Here is a 12,453-nt window from a genome sequence, read left to right as displayed (position 1 = left end):
CACTAGTGACTGTTAGACTTTCTTCAGCAAAGATGGCGGACAGAAATACTAGGAGAGAGGGGTACCCCTACACAGAACTGAACTGGATCAAAGATGGCGGACAGAAATACTAGGATGGAAGCAAATGTAAGGGATTATAACATAACGAATCATGCAAAAACATGGACAGTTGACAGGAATGTTAGTTAATGTAGAGACAAACGATTCTGCATTTTTTTATCATAAAGTTAATTTACGAAAATCGCAATTTAGCCAGCTAGCTGACTAGCTAACATTAGCCACCTAGCTGGCTAGCTTTATGGGTGTTGTGACATGAGTATGAAATTGTACTTCTGGTTGTTTTAGGGACTCCTGAAACAACCAGCAAACCAAGCTGTCGTTTTGTGAAACAGTGGATGTATATAATCTAGCTAGCTGAAGAATTTACTGCAAATTGAATGTACAATTTTGTAAGCTTGCCTTGCTGATAGATGAAATAACGTAACTAGCTATGTTCTTGCTTATTGTGCAGTGGATGATTAAAATCCCTGTATGCCTATGGATGTGTAGCTAGCTATCTACCCGATCTGTGTATGGACCCAAACGTTTGGTATACATATTAGTTCATAACCTAGCTATGAACCTCAGCTATCATAGCCAGTTGTATCAACTTCAAAGCAGCCTGAATGCATTAATGAAGCCTATGGATTGAGTAGAATATAATATAATGTTGTACCAAGGATTCAAGTCGTATTTTTGTTTTAGATTCTGTCTCTCACAGTTGAAGTGTACCTATGATAAAAATGACAGACCTCTACATGCTTTGTAAGTAGGAAAACCTGCAAAATCGTCAATGTATCAAAAACTTGTTCTAACCACTGTATGTATTACAATTATACACTTCAACAGTGTTTACTAATCTTGGTCCTGGGACATCAATGGTTACACATTGAAACTAATAGACTAGAAACAGGATTTAACTAGTTAATTCATATATACAGAAATATAATGTTAAACAGAACACTACACTTCCTATGCATCATGTAAATACTCTAACACCGGTTCATCTCAACATCTAATGCCCTTCATCTGCATTGATCTGGTAAACACAGGATAGGTGTAGTATTTCATCAAATTACACTGCATTTCAACCAGTAGAGAATGTGAAGCGCTTTATTGAAAAGCTCATTATCCAAGTGTTATAAATACAAGTTCAATCTGTACTTCAATGCACATCTGTTGTGAAATATAAAAACTGAGGAAGAAAGAGGTGGTGGAGGGAGAGGTGGGAAAGAGGTAAGCACATAGGAGCAGGGAAGGCAGCACATGATTAATGAATCACAGTGCTACATAAATATTCTCTCAGTTCATCACAATTACATAATAGTGTCTCTAGTCGGCCCAAAGGTTATCTTAAAATCAGGTGAGGTGGCGATGATGGGACTGGGGGTTGGCATCCTCTCACATCAAAACATATCTGCAGACGAGAGACAGATAGCACGTTTAAGCCTTGTGTTTTTATTTTTTTATTCTAACATTGTTAGTCATCAATCAGGAGGTGAAATGCAAAACTGACCTTGGATTATTAACTCTGGGACTACTGCATCTCTATCTGTATTTCAATGTAAAGCATTTCTTTAAAAATACTTCCTGATGACCTGACCAAGTGACCTCTCACCTCTGATCATGCTGTGCCCTATATGTAAACTGACCTGGGATCAATAACTCTGGGACTACTGCATCTATCTGTATTTCAATGTAAAGCATCTCTTTAATAATACTTCCTGTATAATATAAACTGACCTGGGATCATTAACTCTGGGACTACTGCATCTCTATCTGTATTTCAATGTAAAGCATCTCTTTAATAATACTTCCTGTATAATATAAACTGACCTTGGATCATTAACTCTGGGACTACTGCATCTCTATCTGTATTTCAATGCAAAGCATCTCTTTAATAATACTTCCTGATGACCTGACCAAGTGACCTCTCACCTCTGATCATGCTGTGCCCTATATGTAGCCAGTTCAGATGCGGGAGGGGTTCACCGACACAGCTGATATAACCTAGAGGATTTAGGGAGAAGGGGAGAGAGGGATGAAGTGAAGGAGAGAGACTGTTATTGAGAAAATAAGGTAGTTAAAGCGACAGTGTTCAACAGGAATCTGTGTGTGGCATCACCTGGTGTCAACGCCACGCTAATTGGCTGCAGAGTATTTTATGCTGAAAAACATGAACGGACACACAAGGACAAACAATATGGCGTAGTTATAGAAATAATGAAGTGTCTAACTATTCTCCATGGTTGGCCCTCTTGCCTATTCTTTGAAGGTGGAAGGAGCCACAGTTATACATCTGAACCTGCTTACTGCACAACACAATCCATCAATCAGATTGATACATGAGTGTGTGGGTTATAGGGTGTCTAATTGTTCTACATGTTTTCAATATGGGTGATTTATAATAGCCTGTTTTGTTTTTGCACAGACATCACACCCTTACCTGAGAAGTAGAAATCAAAGGGAGAGAAACTGGGAATTGAATAACTGCAGTTGACATAGCTAAGTAAATGGAAGAATACTCTTATTGCAATGTGAATGGCTCTTAAAAGAGCCTTTGGTTGTGCATCGTGTAGTCTGTGGTGTTGCCAGGGAACAGCACCCTCTTTTGAAGAAGAAGGAGGTGAAGATCTCCTGCACACGGATTGCCTCTCTTGCTGCGTTGTTGGACCCTATCCTTGATACATCCTGCAGAGCAGCAGACTCCTCCTCTGGCACATGGCGGTGAGCTGCAGATCCCCTCCTGGTCCTCGTGTCCATCCTCAGGAAGTTACGCAGGACACAGGTAGCCTTCACACACCTGAGTTCCTCCAGGAGGCAGTCCCAGATGACCCTGGTCACCCAACCTTGCAGTGTGCTACACGGTAACTGCAGGCAACCGTTATGAAGGAATCTCCAGTTACAAGGTATCTGTAGGAATATGGAAGACAATGTAATTATTAGACTGTTACACCACCAGGTCATTGTGCATTACTAAAGTATAATATTCCTGATAACAGATCATGATAACATTGGATTGATAGATGCATGGGCAGACATATGTGCATGTGTAGCATGTGACAATAACAGGATCATATCAAGGATAGCATCACAAATGAATACATAAATATCACTTGAAGCTTGATGATGAGTTGATCATTTGAATCAGCTGTGCTGTGCTGAGGCAAAAACAACAATGTGCACCTCTTTGAGTCCCCAGGACTGAGAACCACTGCTCTTCATTGGGACCTCTTCATACAGTGGGGAGAACAAGTATTTGATACACTGCCGATTTTGCAGGTTTTCCTACTTACAAAGCATGTAGAGGTCTGTAATTTGTATCATAGGTACACTTCAACTGTGAGAGACGGAATCTAAAACAAAAATCCAGAAAATCACATTGTATGATTTTTAAATAATTAATTTGCATTTTATTGCATGACATAAGTATTTGATCACCTACCAACCAGTAAGAATTCCGGCTCTCACAGACCTGTTAGTTTTTCTATAAGAAGCCCTCCTGTTCTCCACTCATTACCTGTATTAACTGCACCTGTTTGAACTCGTTACCTGTATAAAAGACACCTGTCCACACACAATCAAACAGATTCCAACCTCTCCACAATGGCCAACACCAGAGAGCTGTGTAAGGACATCAGGGATAAAGTTGTAGACCTGCACAAGGCTGGGATGGGCTACAGGACAATAGGCAAGCAGCTTGGTGAGAAGGCAACAACTGTTGGCGCAATTATTAGAAAATGGAAGAAGTTCAAGATGACGATCAATCACCCTCGGTCTGGGTCTCCATGCAAGATCTCACCTCGTGGGGCATCAATGATCATGAGGAAGGTGAGGGATCAGCCCAGAACTACACGGCAGGACCTGGTCAATGACCTGAAGAGAGCTGGGACCACAGTCTCAAAGAAAACCATTAGTAACACATTACGCCGTCATGGATTAAAATACTGCAGCGCACGCAAGGTCCCCCTGCTCAAGCCAGCGCATGTCCAGGCCCGTCTGAAGTTTGCCAATGACCATCTGGATGATCCAGAGGAGGAATGGGTGAAGGTCATGTGGTCTGATGAGACAAAAATAGAGCTTTTTGGTCTAAACTCCACTCGCCGTGTTTGGAGGAAGAAGAAGGATGAGTACAGCCCCAAGAACACCATCCCAATCGTGAAGCATGGAGGTGGAAACATCATTCTTTGGGGATGCTTTTCTGCAAAGGGGACAGGACGACTGCACCGTATTGAGGGGAGGATGGATGGGGCCATGTATCGCGAGATCTTGGCCAACAACCTCCTTCCCTCAGTAAGAGCATTGAAGATGGGTCGTGGCTGGGTCTTCCAGCATGACAACGACCCGCAACACACAGCCAGGGCAACTAAGGAGTGGCTCCGTAAGAAGCATCTCAAGGTCCTGGAGTGGCCTAGCCAGTCTCCAGACCTGAACCCAATAGAAAATCTTTGGAGGGAGCTGAAAGTCCGTATTGCCCAGCGACAGCCCCGAAACCTGAAGGATCTGGAGAAGATCTGTAGGGAGGAGTGGGCCAAAATCCCTGCTGCAGTGTGTGCAAACCTAGTCAAGAACTACAGGAAACGTATGATCTCTGTAATTGCAAACAAAGGTTTCTGTACCAAATATTAAGTTCTGCTTTTCTGATGTATCAAATACTTATGTCATGCAATAAAATGCAAATTAATTACTTAAAAATCATACAATGTGATTTTCTGGATTTTTGTTTTAGATTCCGTCTCTCATAGTTGAAGTGTACCTATGATAAAAATTACAGACCTCTACATGCTTTGTAAGTAGGAAAACCTGCAAAATCGGCAGTGTATCAAATACTTGTTCTCCCCACTGTATGTAGACTGGCTTTCATAGCGCTCTTTATCTGAGGATAGAAAACCTCACAAGAAACAGACTTCATTATAGTCAAATTACACCACACTGAATATTATGTTACTATTATCTCCATCCTCACTTCTAGGGACAGGAACTACACAAAAATACCTGCCCTATCCAGAATAGCCTACTCTCTCACTGACAGTTGGGGCTGCTATCCTTTCACCCTCCTACATGGCTGTTAGCTAGCTACCAACAAATGCATTTGGAGTTAGTTTTTTATAGTGATAAATAGCTAGCTAGCTAATATGAAGTTAAGGAACTGGTGATTTTTAATTCACTTGGGTAGATATCTATCTATAAAGTATTTAAAGTTGTCTAGATAGCTCATTTAGCAGCTCATTTTAGTTAGCCTGCACTGTAGCTAGTTAGCTAATAATACATCGTTTTTTAAAACATTTTCAAAATCTATTTACTTACTTACTTTCTTGAATATGTTCTCCCAGCCATGTGGACAACTGGGGCCTGTTGCACAAAACTAGGATAAGGGATTAAGCCAGGATATCTTGGTGATCCTGGCTCAATTGATCCGTAATCCGGTTGCACTAAAGATGGATAGGGGGCAGGAGGATATGTTATGGTATAAATTACCATGGAGATTTATTCTGTGGAGCTAGCCTGCTCCAGACCAGGCTAAATTCCAGGATCTATTTAATCTCATCCCTAATGTCAGTCAGCAGTCACCACAAATGGAAACCAATAGTTATTTCACTGCTCACTATACATTGTTATCACATATAACTAGACCCACTGTTATTATTTAAACGTTTGTGATCATTAATTTCAATGATTTTGGATAAAAAATGATTTTTAGATGATGTTGCTATCATTAGATAATTTACAGTTTCCCATAGACTATAAGGCTATATATAAAATGATAGAATATTAGGGCCACAGAGGGGAAAAAAACACAAGTCATAATATTGTAACCAGTTGTTTTAAAGGAGGACAGTTGTTAAAATGACAGATGTGGGGCATTTCGTGAAATTGTACTTCAGTATGGTTTCATAAACAAAGACATGCTGATGTGCCAGAATATTAAGTATCACATTGTCATAAGTATCAAAACTGTAAAAACAATATGTAGCTTTTCTGCAGAAAGAACCAGCCTCATAAATTTATGACTTTATCCTTTTTCTTCAGTGTGGCCCTAGTACTCTGTCATATAAACAAATACACATTCCATATGAATATAAAAACACAATGTGTAACATTATGTTCCTTTATTGAATAAGGACAAAACAAAGCAGGTAAACCATCAGCTCCTTTCGAAACTGAAGTCACAGTGACTCTACAAGATGGAAAGCACAGAATCCAAGCATATGATACATACACATTCAAAGGTCTGTATATAACACACCCTGCATGTCTGCACACTAAAATAAATGCAGGACAAATCCATACACATCAACTGAACAGACAAATGAATGGATGCAGTAGCCTCCCTGCAGCCTTGTATTACACACAGTATACCGCACAAACATCATAAGAGGCCAAATTCGTCAAAAAACTAACCCAAAAAAACCCAAATTCCTCTGCCACCGCAGGACATATTTAACCAAAATTGAAAGCACACATACTAACTAAAATAATTCAACACATATTGGTCCCTCAGCAGCCGACCACTGTCGTCATCAGGGAAGATTGCCGGATTGTCCCAGTCCATGGCTGGTGGCACTCTGGGGGCCCTCTCCTTCCTCAGGCAGGCCACATTGTGGAGGACAGCACAAGCCACAGTAATATCACATGCCCTAACAGGGCTGACCCTTAATTTGTGAAGGCAGTGAAAGCGTGCCTTCAGGAGGCCAAAGGTCATTTCAACTCTGGCCCTGGTCCTGGCATGGGCATGGTTGTAGGCCTGCTGTGCTTCCTGGGGGTCTGTGAAAGGTGTCAGGAGAAAAGGCTGGCAGCCATACCCCCTGTCTCCCAGCAACACACCAGAGAATTCACCTGTCAACACAAAATCTCATCATTACTACCTCATAAACACAGTGATATTCTTGACACAGCCATGATGGTTATAAATAGGGGTTGTGTGGCTTACCTTGTGATAGGCACTGATAGATTTCAGAGGCCCGAAAGATTCTGGAGTCATGGACTGAGCCAGGCCATTTTGCCACAACATTGCTGATCACACAGTCAGCATTGCAGACCATCTGAAATCATAAGATGAGGAATATTACACCAATCAATGCACATCACTGGCAATGCAGAGTGTTCGTCAATGGACAATATCAAAAAGTTATGTTCACCTGAACATTAATGCTGTGAAAGGATTTCCTATTCACAAAATCGGCCTCATGGGCACCTGAGGGGGCTTTTATCCTTATGTGTGTGCAGTCCACTGCACCAATGACATTGGGGAAACCTGTCACACAAAGTAATGAGTATCCTACTATGTGTTAACAGTTGTCCTGTAATTTGTAGATCCTCTTACCTGCAATCCTATAGAACTCCTCTTTGATGTCACAGAGTCTTCTGTGGCCAGGGAAGGAGATGAAGACATCTGCTAATGCTTTGATAGCCAGACACACACTCCTTATTGTGCGGCAAATTGTGGCCTTGTTCAGCTGTTCTGCATCCCCCACTGAGTACAGGAAGGCTCCACTAGCAAAAAAGCGCAAGGCCACACAAACCATTTGCTCCACACTCAGTGCATGGCTCCGTGCAGTGCGGTGCTTAATCCTGGGACCCAGTAGTCTGCATAGATACCTGATGCCATCTGCAGAAAACCTGTATCTTTCATATAGATGGTCATCAGGGAAGGCCAGTGGGTCCAACCGGTCCCTGAAGACCCTTTCTCGCCTGAAGGCTCTCCTCAGCACAAGTGCTTCTTCATCCACCACATCTCGCACGAATGGGCATGCCATTGTCAGAGCAGAAAGGAACACACAATTTTGGGCCTTCATATAGGCTAGTGGCCACACCTGGTGCTGGGGGGGTGGGCAAAAGAGGGCGATGCCTTATAACGATGACTTGGTTGTACTGATTGCTGGGAAAATAAAAAAAACCTTAGAAAGATGCCACCGTCCTGTGTGCTCACAATAAGAGCTCATATGTCATGGCTCACTTGACTTTACGAGAATATACCTAATTTTTATTTTGAGCTGTGTCATCTTCTTGGAGCTGGGGGAGGGAAAAAAAATAATGATTAATACATTTGTGTTACAGTTAGCATACAGTGTACATTGAAGGCATATCTCACCTCCCTCTCAAGTTTTTTTATTTCAAGGTCCAGTTTCCTAATTGTCCTCTTTTTTATTTTGGACTACAGTGCAAGATTTTCCATCTTTTTCTTCTTGTACTGAATGTCTATGTCTGCCAGTTCTATTTGGCGCCGGAGGTGGTTGCCATACAACTTTCTGATAGCTTGTGAGCTCTGTGAACACAATACAATTAGCGCAGCTGGAATTTGGCAGGATGTGGTGTCCTTTTATTAATACGCACTATGTTGCCAGGCTGGTTTTCCCACTGTATAGCATCTGGGTCCTGTAAAAGAAATTAGATTTTTTGATTTTGATGAGGACTCCTCACCATTGTAGAGTAAATAGTACTTTCACAGTCTTAACATGATACCTCATGCCTTCTGGAATCCAGAGAGATGGTCTCCTCCTCATCATCGTCTCCATCATGTGCTGTTGCTGCTGCACTGGGGCCTTCACCCTATCACATTTAATCGGATTCATATTGAAGCTAGTAGACAAGACATGCCAGGCCTACAGTATGCCTTTGATGGAGTACTCACTGGATCAGCATCGTCTGGTGCTTGTGCTGGTGGCTCTAACAGGAACACAGTGCTGCCAGACACTGCAAGGCAATAGGTAAACCAAAGTCAGACAGTCCAAATTGATTCAATATGAATGTGGTTGTATCCCATGTAGAGATGGAAGGACATACCTTGAATGAAGCGGGTGGCATCTTGGGAGGAACCTATGCTCGTCTCTTTCCCCCCAGGGATCCCCTCTAAGACGGGCCTGCCTTTATTTAGCTCCAAGGCCATGTCCTCTGCTGGGGTAAGGTCAGCCTTTGGTGACCCACCACCCGTGCCTTGTCTGTGGGTATTCTTTTTCACTGCTAAAACAGTACAGACAATGTGTGAGCAGGCACCTTCTGGGTACAATATATGCTTGTGCTTTGTTAAATATTAGTCAGGGACCATACCATTCTGCAGAATGTTCTTGTATTTGATTTTGACCTGCTGCCATGTCCGTTTTGGCCCGTTCATGTTTAATCTACACACACACACACACACACACACACACACACACACACACATTTAATGGAGTCACACTGCAAAAAATTACTTGGTATTTTTGTCTTGTTTTCAGTAAAAATATCAAAAAATTTATCATAGCTTTATACAGTGTGATGGAGTTACTTTACACAATTTCACTCATATCTGCAGTGCATTTCAATTAAAAATTTAACCGTTTCATAATTACAGTACAACTGCATTTTTGGAGATGTGAATTAAATATTTGAATTGTAATTGTGATGTTTCAGCGGAGCGGTGAGTGTGTAATTGTGCACTACTTACGCATTCAGGCGGTCTGCAATACTTTGCCACGCTTTTTCTCTTTGCTTTATCACTGTGGCGGTGTTGCCTTTCTTCTTAATTATATATTTTACCTCCTCGTATGCCTCCATGAGGATTTGTGCTTCCGACGGGGAAAAGTACGCGGCTCTAGTTGCCATGGTAAATCAGTTAATCTGTGATCTGTGGCGGGGTCTATTTGAGTGAGCCGTGAGCGCGCACCTATCCAGGATTGGTTTCACCTGGCTTAATGAATCCGTGTCTGCTCATCCTGGCTTGGTCTTTGTGCAACCAATTAAGCCTGGACGCACATGTTTTGGCTTCATTGAGCTCAGCTGAGTCATTTATCCCGGATGTCTTAATTCTACTTTTGTGCAACAGGCCCCTGGAAACAGGGCAGCAAAGTTTGTTTGTCATCAGATAGTTTTAGAGGATATTACTATTGAACTATGTAATAACCAGACCTTCATACAAACTTGCTCAGCTGAATTCTTGACGGAGTCACAACGGGCGGCCTAAGCGGCATCTAGTCCATCTGCTGACTGGACGCAGTTGAGTAAAATTTATATTTTATTTTCAGACAAAAAGTTAAAGGGTAGGAAGCATGAGTTTTTACTCACCAGTGTAACAACACAGTGTGGTTAAAGACTTGGTAACTTAGTTGTAGCCACGATTTGGTTACCTATGAGTAAAAACATTTATGTTTCTGTTTTAAATTTACAAAATTGAAATGACATTTTAAATGTTTTCTTTACTCAAGTATGATAATTGGGTACATTTTCCACCACTGTATTTTTATAACGATCCCTTGCGTCATGCAGCCGTTCCTCTGCGTAAACCCGCTGTCTGAAACACTCATCCAGCCATTCCTCTGGGTAACACCGCTGTCTGAAACACTAATCCAGCCATTCCTCTGGGTAACCCCGCTGTCTGAAACACTCATCCAGCCATTCCTCTGGGTAATCCAGCTGTCTGAAACACTCATCCAGACAGTCGGTTTGTTTGTTTGTTTGTCATAGTCACTCTGTGTACTACAAATCCTGTGTGTGCAACTGTATTGGCTGATGGGGAGGATCTTTTTTAGGGGTGTAGGGTGGAAGCTGTCTCCGTGTAACAGGGAATTCCTGTCCGTCTGCTTCCTGTATAGGTCTGTGCTAAATCCACAACCTCCCTCTTTTTTTTTTTTTTTTTATTTTTTTTATTTTTTATTTTTTTCTTTTTTAATTTTTATCCCCTTTTCTCCCCAATTTTTTTTCGTGGTATCCAATCGCTAGTAATTACTATCTTGTCTCATCGCTACAACTCCCGTACGGGCTCGGGAGAGACGAAGGTCGAAAGTCATGCGTCCTCCGAAGCACAACCCAACCAGCCGCACTGCTTCTTAACACAGCGCGCCTCCAACCCGGAAGCCAGCCGCACCAATGTGTCGGAGGAAACACCGTGCACCCGCCCCCCTCAGTTAGCGCGCACTGCGCCCGGCCCGCCACAGGAGTCGCTGGAGCGCGATGAGACAAGGATATCCCTACCGGCCAAACCCTCCCTAACCCGGACGACGCTAAGCCAATTGTGCGTCGCCCCACGGACCTCCCGGTCGCGGCCGGCTGCGACAGAGCCTGGGCGCGAACCCAGACTCTGGTGGCGCAGCATAGCACTGCGATGCAGTGCCCTAGACCACTGCGCCACCCGGGAGGCCCACAACCTCCCTCTTAATCAAAATGCCCAGATAACTTGTTTCATGCACATCAAAGGTGAGGGTGAATTTCAGATGTTCACTGCTTGTATTGATGAAGTTCCTCTGCTGTCCCCTGGAATAGACGGAACACGTCTTAAATTAAGCCTTTTTCAGAGGCTGATGAGGTGCTAGAATGAACTGTTAGGGCTGACAATAACATTCTTCAACAACCCCACAAACAGATTGGCATAATTAGATATTATTTTTTAAACTACAATGACCATAATGACCTGAGCGTCTACTTGTCTTGTCTGTGTTTCTTTTACACCTGCTATGTAAAAGAGACAGAAGAATGCACAATGGCCAATGCTATCTGGCATCCTTGGGACATCCATACAATAAACCCTAACCATTTTAAATGTCAACTTCAATGGGCTAGGGACATGTCAATGATTTATCTCTACCTGAAAATACATGATCTAAGTGATTGATAGTTGGTATTCAGCAGTCATAAAGCCTAATTTACTTTATGGAACTACTAAAATTGTGTTTTTGTCAGACAGCATAGACAGCAGCTCTAAACATTATTGAGTGACTGATCCATTCATCCTTCCATCCCTCCTAAGCCTTCCTCTCCTCTGAAGACCCAGTGAGGGTGGAGATCAGTCAGAGAGCTGTTGAGGGACTGGTTAGGAAGAACACTTCTACAGCCAGAGAGGTGAAAGGTCACACATGGTTTAGATGGTAAATATTTATGTCCCCATAGCGGTCCCCATAGCGGTTCATCACGTAAGCAAAAGGGAATATGTTCCATCATCTATGTTTATTTACATTAGTGCAAATTGTCCACTGATATAAGTGTAATTTCTCACCCCTTTTGGCTGTATGAAAGTTAATTTCCTCTCAGGCACAAACATTTGTTCTTTGATAATGAAGGTCATGTGTAAAATGTACTTTCCCCACTCATTCACCCCATCTATTTACATTGCTTATGCATATTCAGTGGCCTGACTGCATCCAGACTATGTCAAAGGCCCATCCTGGTAGATCTGAACCTAATGCAGCTTGGAGTGATCGGATGACAGAAGTCACATTTAGGTGCCAGGTGTAACTGAGGCTATAGATGCTCCATATCCATTACTTTGAGTGTTTTATATAATGTGTTTCTGTGTTGCAGGGGCAGTCAAGAAATGGAACAGCAAGGCCACAGAACATGACATAAGCAGAGCTGTGGGAGACCACCTCAAGCCCCTGGTAGAGTCGGGGGTGGTGTTTCCCACTCCACCGCACCTTCAGCAGGCTTGATAAATGGGGTTGATCT

General features: G+C 42.5%; 2 protein-coding genes across 3 annotated transcripts in view; both read right to left on the bottom strand.

The window, feature by feature from the left end:
* Window positions 1-12,453, bottom strand: part of LOC139547169 (zinc finger and SCAN domain-containing protein 16-like) — a 223,489-nt gene that overhangs the window by 152,363 nt on the left and 58,673 nt on the right. The gene's annotated exons all lie outside the window — the stretch shown is intronic.
* LOC139547179 (putative nuclease HARBI1) lies at window positions 6,114-9,533 on the bottom strand. Of its 2 annotated transcripts, XM_071356240.1 has the most exons (9): window positions 9,464-9,533; window positions 9,088-9,158; window positions 8,824-9,000; window positions 8,672-8,733; window positions 8,503-8,589; window positions 7,364-7,638; window positions 7,179-7,294; window positions 6,971-7,082; window positions 6,114-6,876 (listed from the first exon to the last, which is right to left on the bottom strand). In XM_071356240.1, exons 4-9 carry the CDS (start codon window positions 8,680-8,682, stop codon window positions 6,506-6,508), a joined length of 972 nt encoding a protein of 323 aa, XP_071212341.1. In that variant the 5' UTR covers window positions 8,683-8,733; window positions 8,824-9,000; window positions 9,088-9,158; window positions 9,464-9,533; the 3' UTR covers window positions 6,114-6,505. The 2 variants fall into 2 exon arrangements, 1 of the variants encoding a protein (XP_071212341.1); XR_011669345.1 differs by lacking the exons at window positions 6,114-6,876; window positions 6,971-7,082; window positions 7,179-7,294; window positions 7,364-7,638 and adding exons at window positions 7,659-8,052; window positions 8,132-8,305; window positions 8,374-8,415 and having other exon boundaries at window positions 9,464-9,510.

The sequence above is a fragment of the Salvelinus alpinus genome, chromosome 20, assembly GCF_045679555.1.
Source record: "Salvelinus alpinus chromosome 20, SLU_Salpinus.1, whole genome shotgun sequence".
Classification (NCBI taxonomy): domain Eukaryota; kingdom Metazoa; phylum Chordata; class Actinopteri; order Salmoniformes; family Salmonidae; genus Salvelinus; species Salvelinus alpinus.
This window is presented reverse-complemented; position numbering and strand designations above follow the sequence as displayed.